The 20,771-nt window shown below is 29.6% G+C and overlaps 2 protein-coding genes across 2 annotated transcripts; both read right to left on the bottom strand.

Annotated features, from left to right (window-relative positions):
- Positions 1-3,321: 3,321 nt before the first annotated feature.
- Positions 3,322-6,747, bottom strand: LOC100254111 (protein STRICTOSIDINE SYNTHASE-LIKE 7). The gene is made up of 4 exons (XM_002268280.4): positions 6,184-6,747; positions 4,432-4,739; positions 3,840-3,972; positions 3,322-3,705 (listed from the first exon to the last, which is right to left on the bottom strand). The coding sequence occupies exons 1-4, from the start codon at positions 6,613-6,615 to the stop codon at positions 3,427-3,429; spliced, it is 1,152 nt and encodes a 383-aa protein (XP_002268316.2). The 5' UTR covers positions 6,616-6,747; the 3' UTR covers positions 3,322-3,426.
- An 11,357-nt stretch (positions 6,748-18,104) lies between these two features.
- LOC100259998 (protein STRICTOSIDINE SYNTHASE-LIKE 5) lies at positions 18,105-20,463 on the bottom strand. The gene is made up of 4 exons (XM_002264330.5): positions 19,816-20,463; positions 19,020-19,327; positions 18,687-18,819; positions 18,105-18,591 (listed from the first exon to the last, which is right to left on the bottom strand). Exons 1-4 carry the CDS (start codon positions 20,245-20,247, stop codon positions 18,313-18,315), a joined length of 1,152 nt encoding a protein of 383 aa, XP_002264366.2. The 5' UTR covers positions 20,248-20,463; the 3' UTR covers positions 18,105-18,312.
- Between the last annotated feature and the right edge of the window lie 308 nt (positions 20,464-20,771).

Genomic DNA, 20,771 nt, shown 5'->3' with positions numbered 1-20,771 from the left:
ATAGAGTATGATAACAAAACCATAATATAAATACTTTCCAATCTTAATCCCACTTGATATCATGAAAATTTAGGATCATAATAGTGGGCAATTGGTTTTCCTTCCAAATTAACAATCAAAACCCCACCATTTTTCTCGATTTGTGGCCTCCCAATGTGTCTCTCCAAGATTGCTATAACCTTTTGAATTGAAGGATATTCGAGTGCCAATTCCCAAAACCATTGGTTTCCTGCCAAGTCAACCAATCATTTTGAAAGTATTATACTTAAGCATTAGTATTAACAACATTATATAGTAAGAACAACTTAATGATTGATGTAGATGAAGTATTTAATTATTGTATATTAGATTCAACAAAGAATATAAAATTATTGCTCAAAGAAAAACGAGAGAATTGAATTGCCCTGGACAATTCAATCCAATAATGTCTTTCTCCATCATATATATATATATATATATAAGATGTTGTCGGGCATGTCGGGCAAATTATTGATAAAATTGTGCACGGATCCCTTATGCCTATATATGGCAGCTGATCAACTACTATTTCTAAAAAATTCGTTTGCTACCCACATGATCTATGCCTCTAAAATCCAAATTGATTTCTCTGACTTGCTTCATCATCTCTTTCGCGGTAACCACTGTTTTCAAAGTCGAACCAACCGGGTTCGTCCAACCGGTAAACCAAGTGACCAGGAAGTTCTTCAAGAACCGAACACAGTCTAATGCTCCTTTATTTTTTTTCATTCAAAGCAAGGCCCAATTCCAAAGCCTACCTCATACTGAGGCCCAATTCAAAATCTTAACCCATATTGGCACTCAGTGGCATGGGTACCACCCCGCTACACATTTTTTTCATACTTAGTATGGCAAATGCAAAAAAAAAAAAAATTATTTAAAAAAAAATTATAATATTAAATAAATATAATATAATATTTTTTTTAAATTATAAAAATAGTTAAAATTAAATAATTGGATTTTCTTTCATTTTCAATATATTCATATTTAAATATTTTATATATTTCATTTAATAAAATTTAAAAAGTATTAGTACAGTCATATTATGCAAGATTTAATTTGATAATACTAGAGATAAAAAAATAAATATTATTGATTTTTAATTTATTTATATATTTTTAATTTTATAATTATTTTTAATTTTAATAATATGTAAATTATATATTTATAATATCACTAGTTTGACCGCAGTTCAACTATTGGTTTAACCATTGAATCGTAAACTGATGACTTTTTTGGTTTAATGATCAGGTTGATTTTTAAAATATTGGTGGCAACAACACAAATAAGGAAACTCTTCAAGAAGTTCTCTCAAGGCATTGAAATTAAACAATACCTTAGGCTATGTTGGGTTCCTATAAAATTTGAGAGAAAATGTGAGGAAAAGAAAATAGAAATAAAAATTATAAAGAAACAAAAAATGAAGAAAATAAAATTTAAATTTAAATTTAATAAATTATTTTTATATGCTTCTTCAAACTTATTTCACTTATTTCATTTTATTAGCATAAAGATTAAATAATTTAAAACTACATAAAATTTTGACGAATTTACTGGTATTTGATTTTCTTTTATATTTTTAGGATGAAATCAAACATGAAAAAACCATTTTCTTTAAGTTATGTTTGGTTTTTGGAAAGTATTTTAAAAAATGGTTTTCTCACATTTGGTTTCACCATAGAAAATATGGAAGAAAAATAAATATAATTAAAATTAATTAGGAATTGATATATTTTAAAATTATTTATTCTTTATATAATGTTGGAAAATAAGTAATATAAGATTGAAGAAGCATATAAAAATAATTTATTGACTTTAAATCTACTTTTTATTTCCTTCCACTTTTTCTTTTTATTTTCTTTTCCTTATATTTTCTTTCAAATTTTTTGAGAACTAAATATAGTTTTAATAATTTTTTTTTTCTTCCCTTAATACTTTTTGGAAACAGAAGGTAACCTTAATTTCTATTTGGATTTTCTTTTGGTGTAGTAACTTTGTTCGCAAGAGAGTTTTCCTCATTCTCTAGTTCTTAATGACCATTCTCTACTGTATCCAACAATATGCCAAAGGTCTTGGGTATCATATAAGATTCTCATTTAAATACGTTAGAAATTTAATCACGAAGAGGGAGACAAAAAAGGCAAAAGAAAAAACGAAAGGAACATATTTTGAGAGGGTGGAGTGGTGTTTGACATCTTTGCCTTTTCTTGTTGGTCATGAACCCTTTTTAGAAAAACAAAAAAGTTAAGAGCTTGTTTGATAACTATTTTTAAAAACAGTTATGAAAAATAGTTTTTAAGAATGGTTTTTAAAAACTTTCCTATGATGTTTTGTAGAATAAATATCTATTTAAGAACCTAAAATAATTTTAATCTGTTTTTAATATTTTTAAATATATTTTAAAAATAATTTTTATGTCTATAACTTTATTTTTAATCATTATATATGTTTTTATAATTATTTTTTAAAATAACTCTAAAAAAAACAATTGAAAACAACTAAAAGATGTTATCTGAAAACACCATGTTTCTATTTTCTAAAAACAGAAAATAGAAAACAGTTTCTAGTTACCAAACATATTTTCTAATTTTTTTGTTCTGAAAAACAAAAAATTGTTTTTAAAAATAGTTTCCAAACAAGACCTAAGTCTCAAGCCTGTTGCATTTAAATGTCACTATTGAAGTTGTAGTAGAAATATATTGTTTTTAATATTTTTAAAGATATTTTAAAAATAATTTTTATGTTTACAACTTTATTTTTAATCATTAAATATATTTGTATAATTATTTTTTAAAATAGTTTTCAAAAAATAAGTGAAAACGACTAAAAAAATATTCTATAAAAACTTATAACAAAAAATAGAAAATAACTTTTGGTTGTCAAACGTGTTTTCCAATTTTTTTGTTTTATAAAATAGAAAATTGTTCTTGAAAACAGTTCCCAAACTAAGTCTAAGTCTGAAGTCTGCTGCTTTTAAATGTCATTATTGAAGTTGTAGCAAAAATATATTGTGTAATTATTAAATAGCAGTGAAGTTTTGGAAATAAACGTGCTTCTCTTTTAGAAATGATTAGAGATCAATTTGACTACACCATCTATTATAAGAGTTAAGTTTTGATTGAATTCCTTTGACACTATGCCATTGCTTAAACTTATAGAACAAATATTACTTCGATCAAGCTCATGACATTAATCACGTACAGTCGATTCTATTCAACAACATATTTATCTTCAAGATTATGAGGGCAAAGTAGGGTCATTCCACGATCTTTCCCCATTATGACCAACACATAAGACGGTATCTTCTATGAACTACATCTCACCTTCATGTAATTTGGAGTTTTTAGGCACATATATGCATTGAAGATCCATTCTACACTGTTCCAAAAACTAATACATCCCACAAGTTTACAAGGTGGTGCGAGCAGCATGTTGATCAAGATCAAGGCGAATCATGTAGGGTTTAACAATAAAACCACAATATAAATACTTGTCAATCTTGATCCCACTTGACACTAATGACAATTTAGGATCATAATAGTGAGCAATCGGTTTTCCTTCCAAATCAATTGCCAAAACCCCACCATTTTTCTCGATTTCTGGCATCCCGATGAACTTCTCCATGATTGCCATAACCTTTCGAATTGAAGGATATTTGAATGCCAAGTCCCAAAGATCATTGTATCCCTGTGCATCACTCAAACATTTTGAAGGTATCATTATGAAGCATTACTATTAATAGCATCATATAATAGGAACGATCTAATAATTAATGTGGATGAATAGGATCATTGCTCAAAGAAAAAGGAAAATTGAGTTACCGTGGCTAATCCAATCCAATAATGGCCTTCCCCATCATATAAGATGTTGTCGGGCATACCAGGCAAATTATCAATGAATTTGTCCATAGATCCCTTTCGCTCACCTTGTAAATAGTATTTCGAACACCTTTTCCTACAATTGTATCATTAAAAAATAATATATTTAAATTAGATAAATTATAATTTTATATTAAATATGTTTTCAAATTCTTAAATTATATTTTTATTATTTTCTTTATGGATCTAGTTATGTTTGGTTATCGGAAAATTTGATGGAAAATGCAAATAAAAGAAAATAGAGAGAAAAAGTAAAAGAAAATAAAATATAAAATTAAAAATGATTAATTATTTTTATTTGCGACTTCAAACTCATTTTCTTTATTTTAACTCATCAATATAAAGATTAAATAATTTTAAAATACATAAAATTCTAATTAATTTTAATTATATTTAATTTTCTTTGGAATATTTTATAGGATTTTCTTAACATTTTTTTTTTCTTTCCTATACTTTTTGGGAGCCAAACATTATTTTTATGAATTTCCATGTCACGATATTTTTCGAAATTTAAGCACGTGGGTGAGAAACATACATGAAGGATTCGCAAAAGATCAGGAACGTCTGATCAGGTGAGACGACAACACCATTGGCAAAGTAGAGATCACGAACCAGCACTTTTGTCTCTTGCGTTGATGGGTCAAAGCTCAGTAGTCTACCATGGGGCCTAAGCTCCAACATGTCCCATATGAAATCTTTGAAACTGTATTTATAGGAAGCATCTGTAAAATAAATCATACCATCAACAGCTACATCCACAGCGTCCGTTAGTTTGAATCTTATGCCCTCAGCCTCATTTGTCAACAGTTTAACCACACCATCTTCACTTATCTCCAGTAGACCCTGCCACATATGATCATTTTAAAAATAAATTTCAAGCAAATATCATTTATTGTAAGGTTGAGATTGCATCATCAAATGGGACGTGTACTAAAATATTTTTTAATATATGAATTTTAAGTTAATTTCTTAATGCTCCTACCCTTGTCCGTCTCGAGGGACGGAGGAGGCTAGGTTAGCCAAGAGATGGTTATAGGTTCAAGGACACAAGGTAACCCTTCTTTTTCAAGGGTAAGAAGGGGTAGGGAAAATGCCTCGAGTCAATGTTCGAGTACCAGGTGCTGAAGTAACCCATGTCATACTCCCAAGAAAAGCTCGAATAATCTTCAACAAAAAGGTACCTATGCCCGAAACCGACTCAGGTGGGTAGGTAGAGAATATCTAGGGGCATGAGATAACTCTTTCTAAGGAACTTGACAAAATAGCCTTGTAACTTTGGGAGAAGGGGTGCCTTCTCTCAAAGGGGGTCGCAGTGACTAAGCCCGGACGATTGTTTATAAAAAACATAGGTCTCCACAAAGTCGTAAGACCATATATGAGTGCTGTCGCCTACCTAAAGTGCCGAAAGGTCAAGAAAGTTGCTAATCTAGTGACAAGGGAGTCGGCGACCAAAGCCCTGATGAACGGCGGTCGTAACTATAACGGTCCTAAGGTAGCGAAATTACTTGTTGGGTAAGTTCTGACCCGCACGAAAGGCGTAACGATCTGGGCACTGCCTCAGAGAGAGGCTTGGTGAAATAGACATGTCTGTGAAGATGATGATGATAATTTTTGTTCTCGTCAATAATAAATTTGATAAAAAATAATTTATTTTCTATTTTTATTTTATTTTCCATTAGTGGAGTTGATAATAATAAAAGAAAGAAATAAATAATTGAGTGATTTTATGAAGAAAAAAATAGAATTTTTTTTTTTTAAGAAAAGTTTTGACCCGATGCGTGTGGGATATAAGGATGGCAATGCGATCGATTTTTTCGGGTACCCGCCTCACCCCGCCCCTAATGGGATGGGGTTTAAGTTTAATAAACGGGTTTGGAATGAGTATAAGATTTTTTTTTAAACCCACGCCCCGATTATATATAAAATTAATTTTAAAATTAAATTTAATTTAAAATTTAAAATTAATTTAATTTAAAATTTTATTTTACTATTTTTAATATATAGATAATAATAAAAAAATTTAATAAAATAAGTTATAAAAAATATAATAATTTTATTATTTATAAAATATATTTATTTTAATGTAATTTAAAAAAAAAAAGTTAAACGGGCCAGGGTATGGGAATTTCCCATACCGCGCCCATTTAATTTTTTAAACGTAAACGGGCAGGTTGGGATGCGGGCGATCCGACCGCTGGTTGCCATTTGGGATATAACTTAATATTATTCCTAAAAGATCGAATCTTAGAGGAAAAGAAAAGTGTGACAGAGAAAACCAATTTCCTACCTTGTCGGCGTCGGCAACGAGAACCTCACCGGCGCGACCGAGAACGACGCCGAGAGGTCTTCCACCGGTGAAGGCCCAGTCATGAACGACCGAGTTGACAGCCGAGTCGTTCAAGGTGACTTTCTTAATCCAGCCATCAGCACAGCCTGTGTAGATTAGGTGTGAGTTGGTATCATAGGCTATGTCCTCTGGACCCAACAGCTTCCCAAGCCCGATCATCTCAGATTCATGCAGCAGACGAGAGTTGATCCTGGGGACAGACATGGGTTCCTGTGAAAACACGTGAGTGGGCAGAGAAGCGGGATCAAAGGAATCGAATTGGTAGAGAAAGATGGCGGCTGCAACGGGAGTAAGAATGGAGACAAGAAGAGCCAAAGACCATGATGAGCTCTTCCTAGTGGTGTTAGGATCTGAAGGCTTTGACTTAGCCATTGGTGCCGCACTCACTCGGTTACTCTCCACAGAAGAAGGAAGAAGACGAGATAGACAACGGGACTACTCACAGATTCGAGTATTAAATAGGCTCGGCCAGCTTGCTTGTCTTTGTCTCACTGCAACGGAGGAGAAAATAACCCAATCTTATTTAAAACTACGAGGAGACAGATCTTCCTTTTATATCCATTCAAATCTATGCGTCCCGGATGTTGCGTGTCTCATGACTCATCCACGACCTAAATAATAATATCCTTCCACGTAGTGGGTTTGATTTTTGATATGTTTTGTTTGTTTCCATTTTAGTATTATTATTATTGCTTGGCCCAGATCTCGATCCTTTACCGTCGCATCGGAGGGCTTTTTTTTAACTTCTAACAACTAATTTGAAAAACATTTCTTAAAAAATAGTAGTTACGAAATTATTGATAAGTCCAATATTTTTTTGCCCTCGAATTGACATTTTTCATCAATTTTTGTATGGATGATATACGATTAAAAAAAATTTATACTAAAAATATCTTTTAAAAAATAATTTTTATAATTTTTATATTAGTCATAATTCTTTAAGAAAAAGTATAAATTCAATTTTATGAAATTATAAAAAAAAATAATTTTAGTATAAATTATCATAATTCTTTAAGAGAAAGCATAAATCCAATTTGGTGAAATTATGAAGAAATAATTTTAGCATAAATTTAATTTTTTTGATGGATCATTAATATGAAAATTATGAAAGATGTTTCTTCAAAAGATATATTTAATATAAATTCAATTTTATGAAATTATAAAAAAATAATTTTAGTATAAATTGTCATAATTCTTTAAGAGAAAGCATAAATCTAATTTTGTGAAATTATGAAAAAATAATTTTAGCATAAATTTAATTTTTTCGATGGACCATTAATATGAAAATTATGAAAGGTGTTTATTCTTTAGTATAAATTCGATTTTATGGAATTTTGAAAAAGTGTCTCTTGAAGGAACATTTTTAGTATAAATTCAATATTTTTAAGGTATATGACTAATAAAAAAATTATGAAAATGTGTTTTTTGAAAAAACATATTTAATATAAATTTAATTTTATGAAATATCTTCAAAAGATACTTTTAGTATGTATCACTGATATTAAAATTGTAGATGTCTTTTAATGTAGTAAAATATGTCGTAAATTTGAAAATATTTTTTAATATATTTATAGATCCCAAAATTTGCCTCAATTTTATTTTTATATTAATTTTGAACCAAATTTTATCCTTAAATTTTAAATTTCAATTACATATGATATTTTTTACCCATTTATTATTTAATTATTAGTTTTTATCCTTTTATATTTTATTTTAATTTTTATCATTACTATTATTATTTTTATTTTTATATTATATTTTATTTTATTTTATTTTATTCTTTTTCTTTTCTTCATTTTCTTTTTTTATCTCTTCTCTCTCCTCTCTCTTATTACATTTCCCACCTATCCCACCCGCTTTCTCTCTCTCCTCCCATACCCTCACGTCACCACAGTCCCCCTACTCACTTCCCTCTTTCTTTTTTAGTTTTTCTCCCCCATATTCTCATGTCGCCGGCTCCCTCATTTTTCCCCGATTTTTCTTCTTCATTTTTTTAAGCAACACTACTCACCACACTCCACTCACAGCTGGCTCCCTCATTTTTTGGGCTTCCCCATTTTCTTATTCATTTTCTCTCCCCAATCATCCATTTCCGGCCACACGCCCCTCATCTCACTTCTTCCCCCATTTTTCTTTTGTTATTTTATTTTATTTATTTTATTTTTCTTATTTTCCTACCTTTTTTTCTTCCAATCTTTTCCCTCTATCTTTTTCCCATTTCTTCCTCCACCATACCTCACTTCCAAAGACGAACCACACGACCCTTTTCTCTTCTTCCATCTTCCTCTCATTTCTCCATTTTTTTATACTCTTCATTTTCTTTTCTTTATTTTTATTTTATTTTTTGTTTCCCAGAAAAGCCATCAACGGCCGCCGGTGAGCCCCTGCCGGTCGGCAACCTCCCCCCCTTTTATCTCATTCTCTCACTTTCCCATCATACCCATTTTCTATTATTATTATTATTATTATTACTATTTTTTTTCTTTATTTTCTTGATTTGATTTTAATAGTAATTATTATTGAAATTGAGTTTGTGTATTTATGTTTGTTTGTGGACCTTATGTTTGGACTTTGTTAATTAGTATGAAATTTAAGTTAATTTGTTATTGGTAAATTAATGCAAAATTTGGGATAATATATTATTGGTGAATTAATTTAGAATTGGCTAATTTGGGATAGATTAATTGATAATTTATATGATTGTGCTCATTTTCATTGTTTAATTTGGATAAGATATAATATTGTGGTATATATTAAATGTGAGTTTGCATATTAAATTGAGTTGATTTTGGTTGTGGATTTCAGATTGTATATTAAATTGAGCTTGAATTATGAGATATTAAATTTAGACATGAGGGGATTTATTTCAATTTATCATGTTTTAGGTTTGATTAATTAAGCTTATATTTTGACTATTAATTTGAAAACTTTAGATTATGGTCTTTGATATATGAGATATTTTTCTTATGTTATATTTGTTAATTTGGGGCCCATTTTTAATTGCTGAAATTTATTGGACTAATTTGAAATTTAAAATTGGATTTGAATATTTGTTTAGGATTTTGTACATCTCGGGATATTTACTTTGGGCTATTTTTGTTTTTGCATGGGCTAATTCTGCAAACCTGTTGGCTGAGTACAAATTTATGACATGTGGAGTACAGAATTTCATGGAACAAAGTGAGACTCGAAAAGCTGTAAATGGAGCATTGAACTTGTTGTAAGCTTACTAGGGTACATATTTGATTTCTCATTTATATTTGGTTTTATTTCTATTGATTTCTGTAAATATTTATCTGTGCATATTTACTTATTATGTACAGAATTGAACATCGAACAAACTATAAATTTTGTTTAAATAAGAGGAAGAATTCAATAAATATGTTTTAATAAAATAATAATTTTAAAATATTTGTTTTAATAAAAGAAAGTTTTTTTAAAATTTTTTTATTAATAAAAATTCAGAAAAATGCATTTAGAAAAATCCAAAAGAATTGCTTTTAGAAAAATTGTTTTTAATAAAATTGTCCAAAAATTTCTTTATTTAATGAAAATTGTCCAAAAATTGTTTTTGTAACTAAAGTTGTCCCAAAAATTAATTTTTAATAAAATTGTCCAAAAAATATTTTTTTTAAATGAATTCTTTTCCCTTAATTAAAATAGGATTAAAAGTATTTTTTTTAGAAATAGATTATTTATTTATTTTAATTAAAATTCATTTCGCAAATAAAGTTATGTCTTTTTAAATAATTTGTATAAATCACTTTTCTTAAATGAAAACAAATTGAAATACTTTTATAAAGAAAATTGTAAAAATTCATTCATTTTTTGTAAAAGCAAGTAAAATAATTTTTGTTGTCAAATTGAAATTTTGTAATAAATTCTTTTGACATGTAAAAAACTTTTTTTTTTGAAAATTAAATGCAAATGAAATTGAATCAAATCACTTGAAGAAAATATTTTGTAAATAAATAAATTGAAATTACTTATTCAAAATTGTTTTTAATAAAATCCTTTGAAATTTTCGGAAAACTAATTTTTTCAATTTTTTTAATTAGTTCAATAAATCATTTGCATAATTCTATTGTCATTTATTTTCTACGTTCTTATAATTTTATTTTGTTATCACTTCTATGTATATTGATTTATGTTATTAATTTTGGTATCCATGATTAATTAGTTAATTGTCACAATTCCCTCAATTAGTTTAGTAGGGACCGTATATATACGGGTTTAGAGGGGTGCTACGACTCACCATCGTACCTTCCCAATAAGTAACCTGACCCCCGAACCCATACTCGATTTTTCATAAACCTGTTTTTTTTCTTCAAGAGTCACACTTAGGGTTTTTTTTTCTTATTTTGTTTTTCCCTTAAAAAATAAAACAAAAATAAGTGACAACTCTAAGTCTTTTAAAAAAAAATCAAATTTTCGCCAAATAAATAAAAAAACGAGTTTCACTATCGAGTGGGAACGCATCGAGCAAAATGCGGGATCCACAATGTTATATTTTTAAAAATTAATTTTAAATTCACCATACAAATTAAAGAGGATGTGACCTTTGTACATATACAAAATATTTCTTTCCTTACGTGGTGTTTGCTTTTTGGTTGAAGAGAAAAATAAAAAATTTGGTTTTTTCTATTTAGCAAAAAATAACTTGTGGATATCAATCAACATTACTTCATATATTACCTCCAAATCATATGGAGATTAAAACTCTCACCCATTATTCTCACACCCTATTTTGTTTGCTGCTTAGGGTTCTCTTGCCTTTTTATTTCCATGCTACTCATTGATGTTGCATGGAAAATTTGAGTCTAATGAGTTAATTTCTTTAATTACACGACTCATAACTATGTTTGATTATTCAAAATTTTGAGACTAAGGATGAAGAAAAGAAAAAAGAGAAGAAAAATTGATAGGAGAAAGTAAATTTAAAGTTGATAAATCATATTTATATATCCTTCAAATTTATGTATCTTATTTTAACATTTTTATATTAAAATTCAATTATTTAAAAATATATGATTTTTTAACTAATTTAAATTATATATATATACATTGTAATGCCCCAAACCCAATTTAGGGTTAAAATCGTAATTTAGAAATTAATAATTAGTTAAAATAATTTAATAAGGGTAAAAATTTCTTTTTGTATTTAAAATTCCTATATATATTAGGTTTTTTTTATCTTCGCTATTCAAAAAACCCTTTTAGATCAAAGCATAGGGTTGAAGATTTGGAAGTTTAGGGTTTTAAGATTAATTTTTCAAGTAAGATTTTAATCCTTAAATTAATGTTTTGTATTCGTTAATTAGTTTTAAAAACTTTAGATATTCTTTGAAAGATCTTAATCTAGATTAGGGCTTATTAAATTAATTTTTAGATCAAAAGACTGAAAATTTATGAGTGTAGATTAATTTGTGATGAAAATAGGAAAATTTAAAAAACTTCAATTAAATAGAAAAACAAAATCAATGAAAAATCAATGGAAGAAAAAAAATTTTAGATTTAGAATAATAATAATAATAATAATAATAATAATTGGAGTATGCATGTGTTGCCAAGGTGTTGACTTGGGCATTGGAAAAGATTTTATATGTAAATATATTATTATAATAATAAATAATGAGAAGAAACATAAGGCTTACTGTTTTATTCTTATGGCTTTATGTGGGTAATGAAGATATGAGGGTAATGGGTTGGTTATGTATCGAATTTGAAAATTAATAAAAAATTATAATATTTAGTTTTAAGCTAACAAAGGAAATATTAATAATAATAATAGTTTTCTATATAGGTTTTAATTTAATTTAAGTATATAAAGAAATAAATAGTGAGGGTAATATTAGGAAAGAAAATGAATTTTAAAATAATTTGGAAACTCACTAAATTAATTTATTATTGTTTAGGAAGTTGAAAATAATATTGGATGGTAATAATTTTAAAATGAGAAATTAATTAGGATCTCTAATACTAAATAAAATATTTTTACGATTGTCAAATATATATATATATTTAGATAAATAATTAATAATCAATATTGTGTATGATATTATGTTATGTGAGGAGAAATTCTTCAGAGTTAAATACTTCAAGATTTTGAGTACTTATTCAAGGTAAGAGAAATTAATGCAGATTTTTATAAAAGAAAATAATTTCATTTTTACATTGTATTTTGAAATATGTAAAAATATTATTTTTATCTTTTCGCATGGATCAAATATGTGTTTTGTATGAAAAGTATATTTGATAATCTTCTTTGTTTATGAAAAACGAAAAATTTTGGAGATATGATATTTTGTTTTGCAAGTTTGAATTAATGAAATAAAGTGTTTGACTCTAGTTCCTATGACCCTAGTCAACGGGTTATAATTGTTGACATTTCTATGACCCTAATAAACGGGTTATAATAGTTGATATTATATGACCCTAGTCAACGGGTTATAATAGTTGACCTTATGGCCTATAGTCAACGAGTTATAATTGTTGACTTTTGGTTTTGTTCACCTTAAATGGAACAAATTTGAAACTAATCACTTATTTGTGAAGTCCTACCTAATTGGGCACCATTTGTTATTTGATAACCAGAGTAAGATATTTTGAATGCATTTGATTTGGTTTTGATGAGAAATTATTTTGAAATGGATATGAGAAAGTTTGTTGAAAAGTTTGAATGTATTAGTATTTTAAACTCGAAAGTTTTATGAAAATAAGTATATGTTATATCTCCTATTTGCAAGCATGATTGAAAATGTTTGATCTATGAAACTATATTAATATTCCTTATTGAGCTTTAAGCTCATGTCCATTCGTTGATAATTTTTTAGGTACTCTAAGTTCAAGCGAGGAGTGATGGCTAGGTTGGGAAAATTTTTTTTTCTTTGTTAGGATTTTGGTTCAAACATTATTTTGGATATTGTTTAGATGTTAAAATTTAATTCCCCATTTAAATTATTTGAATTTGAAGTTATTTGGACAATAACACTCTAATTGATGTGTTAGTTTTTTTAAAGTTGATACTTGGATATTTTAGAATTTTGTCCTACTATTCTGAATAGGAATTTAGTAATTGGTAAATTTCTAGTTACAATATGAATGTTTATGTCGTTTCCACTTTAAGCCTTTGGGCTTGAGGTGTGAAATGACCATCATGCCCTTCGAATGGGTTTTGGGGTGTGACATATTTTATTAGAAAATCATTCTTCTTAACCAAACAGAGTTGCATTTCTTTTGACTACCACAACCTCTACTTATTTACATAATGAATGGATCCAACTAAAATGCATTTGTGGTTTCTTCTAAATTTATTTACCAATTTGGACGCGTAATTGATAAATGGTGCCCTGGCCTAATGCATTGTCTGAGTGCTAACGATCTTAATATAAAAAATAAAATAAAAAGAAGAAAATTTATTGAAAAAAAGATGAGGCTTATTTCCAACTAAATTAGAGTTACTCTAAATTAGCATTTAGTTCTACCATAATAATACTTATCATATTTCAAACCAATAATTTGAACACAATCATTGGTCCTTCGGCGTTATGGTTGATAACCTTTTTTTAATTCTTTTTTGTCCTTTTTATAGCTGGTACGATTGGGATGCGTGGCATTTATTGGCTGGTTATTATTTTAATAGAAAAAGATTCCTCAATGTGTCCTAAAAAACACGAGAGAGCTATGTGTTCGTATTTGTGAAAACACAAATGAACCCATGCACGCAAGGACAAGGATAAACTCGTTCTCTAGAGGATACGGGAATATGTCCGTACATATTCACCTATTTCAATTAGCTCATTGAAGTTTCCACTTAGACAGGTTAAATCTAGTTGATTATTTACCTAAACTTAATTCCCTCATGAAACTTATTTGTCTAAATTTAACCTAATCTAATATTACTCGCAATTTCTTAAACCAAACTCATTTTTCTTTTTTAAAGTCAAATTGAAATTGGGTTACAATTAAGTTGTGAATAAATGTTCAAACAAGGGACTTGAGCAGATCATAAAATCAAGTTAGGTTGAGTTTGATCAAACCCTAAATAAAAGTAACTAAACTCTTCATCTACTTGACAAGGAATTGGCTGTTAATTGAGTCCATATTAAATAACACTGAATTTACCATTAATTTTCAAAATTTAATGTAAAATTAATGGATGACGAAGATACATTAAAGGTATATGGAAATGTGGATCACTTCTTCCATTCATTATGTGACAGTGTCGATACTACAAAAGGCTCCTTCCATCTTTCTTTTTCTGAAAATTTTAATGGCATCTGAAAACCAGCTGGCAGCCTCTTCATTAACCAAATTGGAACATTAATTCTCCTGGTTACATTTCATTAACCAAATGGGTTGTGATTGAGTCCTTGCACCTTATATAACTTTGAGTATATGGATCGATTGGGAGGGTGTTCTTGACAATTATGAAAATTCATTGCAGGAAAAAGAGTTGTGGAATATATAAGACTTATAAATAACAACATGTTTATAGAATAGAGCCCACACTAAGGGGCAAAAATGGCTTTATATGGTACTTGAGCTAGTGTTTTAATAAAATTTACTAGCTAACCATGCCATCTACCTCCAAATTAACCACATTGATTTCTCTGACTTGCTTCATGATTTCTTTGCCAAGTTGACCATGAATTGTATTGCAACTTGATTAGTGGTGTCAACATCTCTCTTTATGGATCTTAAGTTTCAAAAATCTCAAAATCAATGGAAATCAATGGTCCTGAATAGGATATTATTAGTCTAAGGTTTTTCTCAAGATTAATTTTTATGATTACAAAATAAAGGAATTTGATCTAATTTTGTTTTTAAGTCACTTGAATTTAATTTCTATACATTTTTAATCCTTCAAGAGCTAAGGAAGCAAGTGCTTACCATAGGGTTTTCGTCAATGATGAGAACCAAACTTAGGTTATCTTTATGTAAGATTGGGGTGCATCAATATAAGAATTCATTTTGTCATTTTAAAGCATCATAGCTCATCTAAATTAACAAAAATCATTTTTCTATTCTAAAAATTTCGACGAAGAAATGCTTCAAAAGGGAACATATGTTAAAATCAACATATTTATCCTCTTAAGGTTTTCAAAATTGTATAGAGTTATTTAGCCGAGTATTTTCCCTTGTTTTAACCCTTACTATCATATATATATATATATATATATATATATATATATATATATATATATATATATATATATATATATATTTCATAAAATCACCAAACCATAGAGAAGATGTTTACAATGGCTTTTGGCAAAAGCCATTAGTGGAGGAAAAACCTCAACCCTTTAAGCACCGGTTGATTGATAGTTCAACTTATCAAAGCTAATTATTTTCCAACTGCCTATTGCACTTTGCACCTTTAACAGATTAATAGAGTGGTTGAAAGTTTGGTTGACTAATACGATACAAAATATGCTTACCAGATATTTTCACATTGATACTCTTATAAAAGAGTCCAGTACTTCATTTATAACTAAGAGTTCCATTGGAAATTAATGATCAAAAATCCAATTTAAGGGCATTTTTGAGTGCACCTTATTTAAAAACTTGTATTTTCTACTTGTATACCCTTCAATCCTCTTTTTCCTTTTTTTTTTTTTTAATCTTTGAGCTAAATTTGCAAACTAAGATTTTGTTATATTATTTTTCTCTAGTAAACCTTGTGATAAAGTGTTCAAGTGTATGAGATCACTTGGGGGACATTGTTGAAGGCCATTGGAAGCTAAATATGGAACAAAATTAGATTTAACTAATATGTTTATATATTATTATTTTAGTATCCACTATCCTACCCATGTTTTCATTAATATTTATCTATGCATTCGTATTACATCACTTGCATTATACATGATTTAGGTATATTAAGAGTTGCATAGAAGATCCAAGTATTGGATTCCTTACAAAATGAAAAGCTATTCATAGTCGGTTTTTGAAAATAGCCAATCTATTTAAAGTTATAGTATATTACCTCATAATTCGAAGAATAATTTGTCTTAGTCATTAGGAGAGATTTCCTATTATGAGTGCATTAGTGTGTATGGTTACACATTGGACATGATATATAATAAAAAATGACATTGGATATCAGATAATCATGACTTCATCAAGTTACTATGTTGCATGCTCTCTTAATCTTGAAATAATATTGAACTAATGCTAGGGTTTTTTTGTGGTTTTAATATATGGGTGAGACCCTAAAGTAGTAATATATTCCCTACAATTCGGTTACTGTTGATTAGGGTAGATGGTAACAAGTATTTTCAATGGAGGCACCGTGATATCTTATTAGATTGAGATAATGTGTGCCCTTAGGTGATCCTAAGGACTTGTGATCATAACATTTGTGTTGTTGTAATAATTCTTTTAATTGAGATTTGACATGTGTTATTTGTAAACTAGAGTATGTCAGTTGATTACAAAATAAAAGGATTCGAAACTCAAAAATGATAGAGGTACTCTAGAAAAGTTGATAGTTTTTATCTCATTATAATATGAGCATCAATTCATGGAGAGCATGCATACATTAAATAGTAAGTCATAGAAATTAATTAAATTTAATTTAATTAATTTTTATCTTGATGTAATATCATAGGGTACTAAAGTGCAACTCACTCTCTTAAGTAGAGTGTTGAGTCAACTTCAAATTTGAATTATGAGGGGTTAGCATTTCCTATAAATCCCAATAATCTCTACTCAAACTAACATTCTTTGTTTACACAAAGTTTTGAGGATTTAAGAAGAATTAATCATTTATGTTAACAAGTCTGTTTTGATAAAAGAGAGAAGTTTTAAATTAAATTATGATTAATTATTTTAGATTTTTTATTGAGCTAATTAATTAATTAAAGTCCATTAATACTAATTAATTAATTAGGATCTAGTCAACTAGATTACATGACCTAAGCCCAAGTTACTTAAGCTCACATAAGAGTCTATATAAACCTCTTAGGTTTTAGGGTTAGATTCTAACTTTTCCAACTAATAGTCATCTAGAAATATAGCTTCCCTCTCTTTCTCCTCTAAAGGTGTGTAGTGACTCTACACATTTGCTAAAGATCGAAGATAGAGCCATTGAATGAAATATTGCAAGATTTTTTAGATCCCTGCATTAATTAGAGTAGGATCTAGGAACTTCTAGATCTAATGACATGGCTTTTATAACACCCAAATCTAATTTTTATTGCTTTTGTTGTTGATAGATCTATAGAGCATACACCCTATGATTTGATTGTTAATCCAACAATTTATACCTCCAATAGCTAATTGAGTGCCCAACCAACTAGTATGTCTAACAACTATTTTCCAATTGAAATTCCTATAAGAAACTTCAATACTTCATTATTGCTAAGAATATTGTTGAAACCATGGCTCATAAATCATTTGAGCCTTTGAGAACATTTTTTAGTACACCTTGTTCAAAAACTTATATTTTCTTCTAATGCACCCTTCAATCCTAATTTCTCTGTAACCTTTGAGCCAAATTTGCAAACTAAGATTTTGCTATATTATTCTTCTCTTGTAAACCCAATGAGAAAGTGTTCATGTGTGTGAGATCAAAACTATATTTCTTTAGATGCTATTGAAGTTATTGCTAAATTTATGATCCAAACATGTTGCTTTTAAACGCTATTGAAGTTGTAGCTGAAACATGTTACTATTAGAAATCATTTCTAACCATGGATGCTTAAATTGGAGATCAACGTGACTTCTATTTATCTCCATTTTATCATAATGGCACATGCATGTTTCGATACAAGCCTACCTTGTAGCCCTGATGTTTATGCAACGCATCATTTATTAAGAGTTATGCAGCAACCAACTATTTCTTGGCGCACATGTTAGTTCTTAAACTCGTCTACTAATATTGTTTGTGTTGAACTCGCTACATTGATCACAATCAATTCAACTTTACAGGTAGTTGTCTCAAGGATTATGTGGGCAAAGCAGTGTCATCTTTCCCCCTTGTAACCAACATATAAATGGTATCTTCTATCAACTGCATCTCATCTTCATTTAATTTAAAGCTTTTTAACTAGGTTTGCCTGCTTACGTGATGGTATGGGCAGCATGTTGATCAAGATCAAGGCGGATAATGTAGGGTTTGACAAAGGAACCACAATATAAATACTTGCCAACCTTGATCCCACTTGACACCATTGACAATTCAGGATCATAATAGTGGGCAATCGGTTTTCCTTCTAAATCAACTGCCAAAATCCCACCATTTTTCTCGATATGTGGCCTTCCAATGTACCTCTCCAAGATTGCCATAACTTTTCGAATTGAAGGATACTTGAGTGCCAAGTCCCAAAGACCTTTAGTCCCCTATCAAGTGGGCCAATAATTTTGAAGGTATCATAGTTAGCATACAATAGGAATGATCTACTGGGAGATGTAGACTAAGGAGAAAATTGAATTACCGTGGCTAATGCAATCCAATAATGACCTTCCCCATCATATAAGATGTTGTCAGGCATGCCAGACAAATTATCAATGAACTTTTCCATGGACCCCTTTCTCTCGCCTTGTATATAATATTTTATACACCTTTTCCTGCAATTATATTATCATAGAATAAGAGTGCGTTTAGGAGTGATTCTAAAAAATATTTCTAATATTTTTAATAATTTAATGATAAATAAATGTGCTCTAATTCAAGTATGATAATTTTAGAAGTGATTATTAATTTTATCCATTTTCTTTTGCACATCAAAGCCTCAATTAATGTAAGCACGTGTGAGTGAGAAACATACATGAGAGTTTCGCAGAAGACCACAGAAGTCTGATCAGGTGAGACGACAACACCATTAGCAAGGTAAAGATCACGTAAAAGCACTATAGTCTCTTGAGTCGATGGATCAAAGCTCAGTAGTCTACCATGGGGCCTACCCTCCAATATCTCCCATATGAACTCTATCAACCCGTATTTATAGGAAGCATCTGTAAAATAAATCATACCATCAACAGCTACATCTACAGCGTTCGTTTGTTTGAACTTTAGGCCTTCAGCCTCATCGGTCAATAGTTTCATCACACCATCTCCACTTATCTCCAATAGACCCTGCCACATAGGAAAAATCTTTGAACTTTTGATTCAGGTCGATAGATCATACGGCTGATGATAAACTTGAGAAAAATAATGGTACTTTCTATTTTTATTTTGTTTTTTCCTAGTGTCCATGATGCGTTGTTGTCAAAATCAGAAAAGAACCCTGACGATGAAACAGTCAATAGAGTGAGTTGGAGTGAGTAGTTGCCAATGGGAATGGTTGCTTGCCGTCTTAAACCATCCACATATCGACAGCAACCCATGAGCTCATATTCGTCTATTTCACCAGCTCTGATTGTGATTAATTAATTAAGGGGGCGTTTGGACCGCCATTATTGGAGTATATCATGTCACTTATTTTTCAATAAAAATACCACTTATTAATTTATTATTATTCTTTTTGGTTTTTAAATGATAATTATCTTGTCTCTTTTCCTTCAAATGTAGGAAAAAGACAAAAAACCTATAGAAAAGTAAGTGGCAGAGAAAACCATTTTGACCTTTTCGGCATCGGCGACGAGAACTTCGCCAGCTCGACCGAGAGCGACGCCGAGAGGTCTTCCACCGGTGAAGGCCCAGTTATGGACGACCGAGTTGGCAGCCGACTCGTTCAAGGTGACTCGCTTGACCCAGCCATCAGCACAGCCTGTGTAGATTAGGTGTGAGTTTGCGTCATAGGCAATGTCCTCTGGGCCCAACAGATTCCCCTGCCCAATCATCTCAGAACCTTGCAGCATTCGAGGGTTGAGCTTCGGCACAGGCATGGGTTCCTGTGAAAACTCGTGAGTGGGCAGAGAAGCTGGATCAAAGGAGTCGAGTTGGTAGAGAAAGATGGCCGCTGCAACGGGAGTAAGAATCAAGACGAGAAGACCAAAGGACCATGATGAGCTCCTCCTAGTCGTGCTAGTATCGGAAGGTTTTGACTCAGCCATCAGTGACTCGGTGAGTCTCCACAGACGAAGGGGCAAAAACGGACGGGGCCACTCACCAATTTGGGTAATTAAAGAAGCGGGTTGCCAACTTACTTGTCTTAATAGCCACGATATAATATCTTTGTTATTTATCAGGTTATATTTGGAGCCCTCAAAATTTGAGAGAAAACACGAATAAAAAATAAAGAGGAATAAAATAAAAATAAATTTAAAATTAATAAATTATTTTTATATGTTATTTTAAATTTATTTTAATTTTTAATATAAAAACTAAATAATTTAAAAATATATTAATTTTTAATTAATTTTAATTATATTAATTTTTTATATATAATAGATAAGAAGATAATTTTTTTTAATATATATATATTTAAAAAAAAAAAAATTTGGTACTTTCTGAAACCAAGCATAGGCTCAAACTATGTGGATCCTCTTGTCACTTTATCAGTCGTGTAAATGAAAAGGGGTTGGAAAAATTCCAATCCAGGTGCTGCTTGATCATTATATCTGGAGCTGATTTGGGG

Source organism: Vitis vinifera, chromosome 4, assembly GCF_030704535.1.
Source record: "Vitis vinifera cultivar Pinot Noir 40024 chromosome 4, ASM3070453v1".
Taxonomy (NCBI): Eukaryota; Viridiplantae; Streptophyta; class Magnoliopsida; order Vitales; family Vitaceae; genus Vitis; species Vitis vinifera.
Note: the sequence above shows the minus strand (reverse complement) of the source record. Positions and strands in the feature narration are given on the sequence as shown.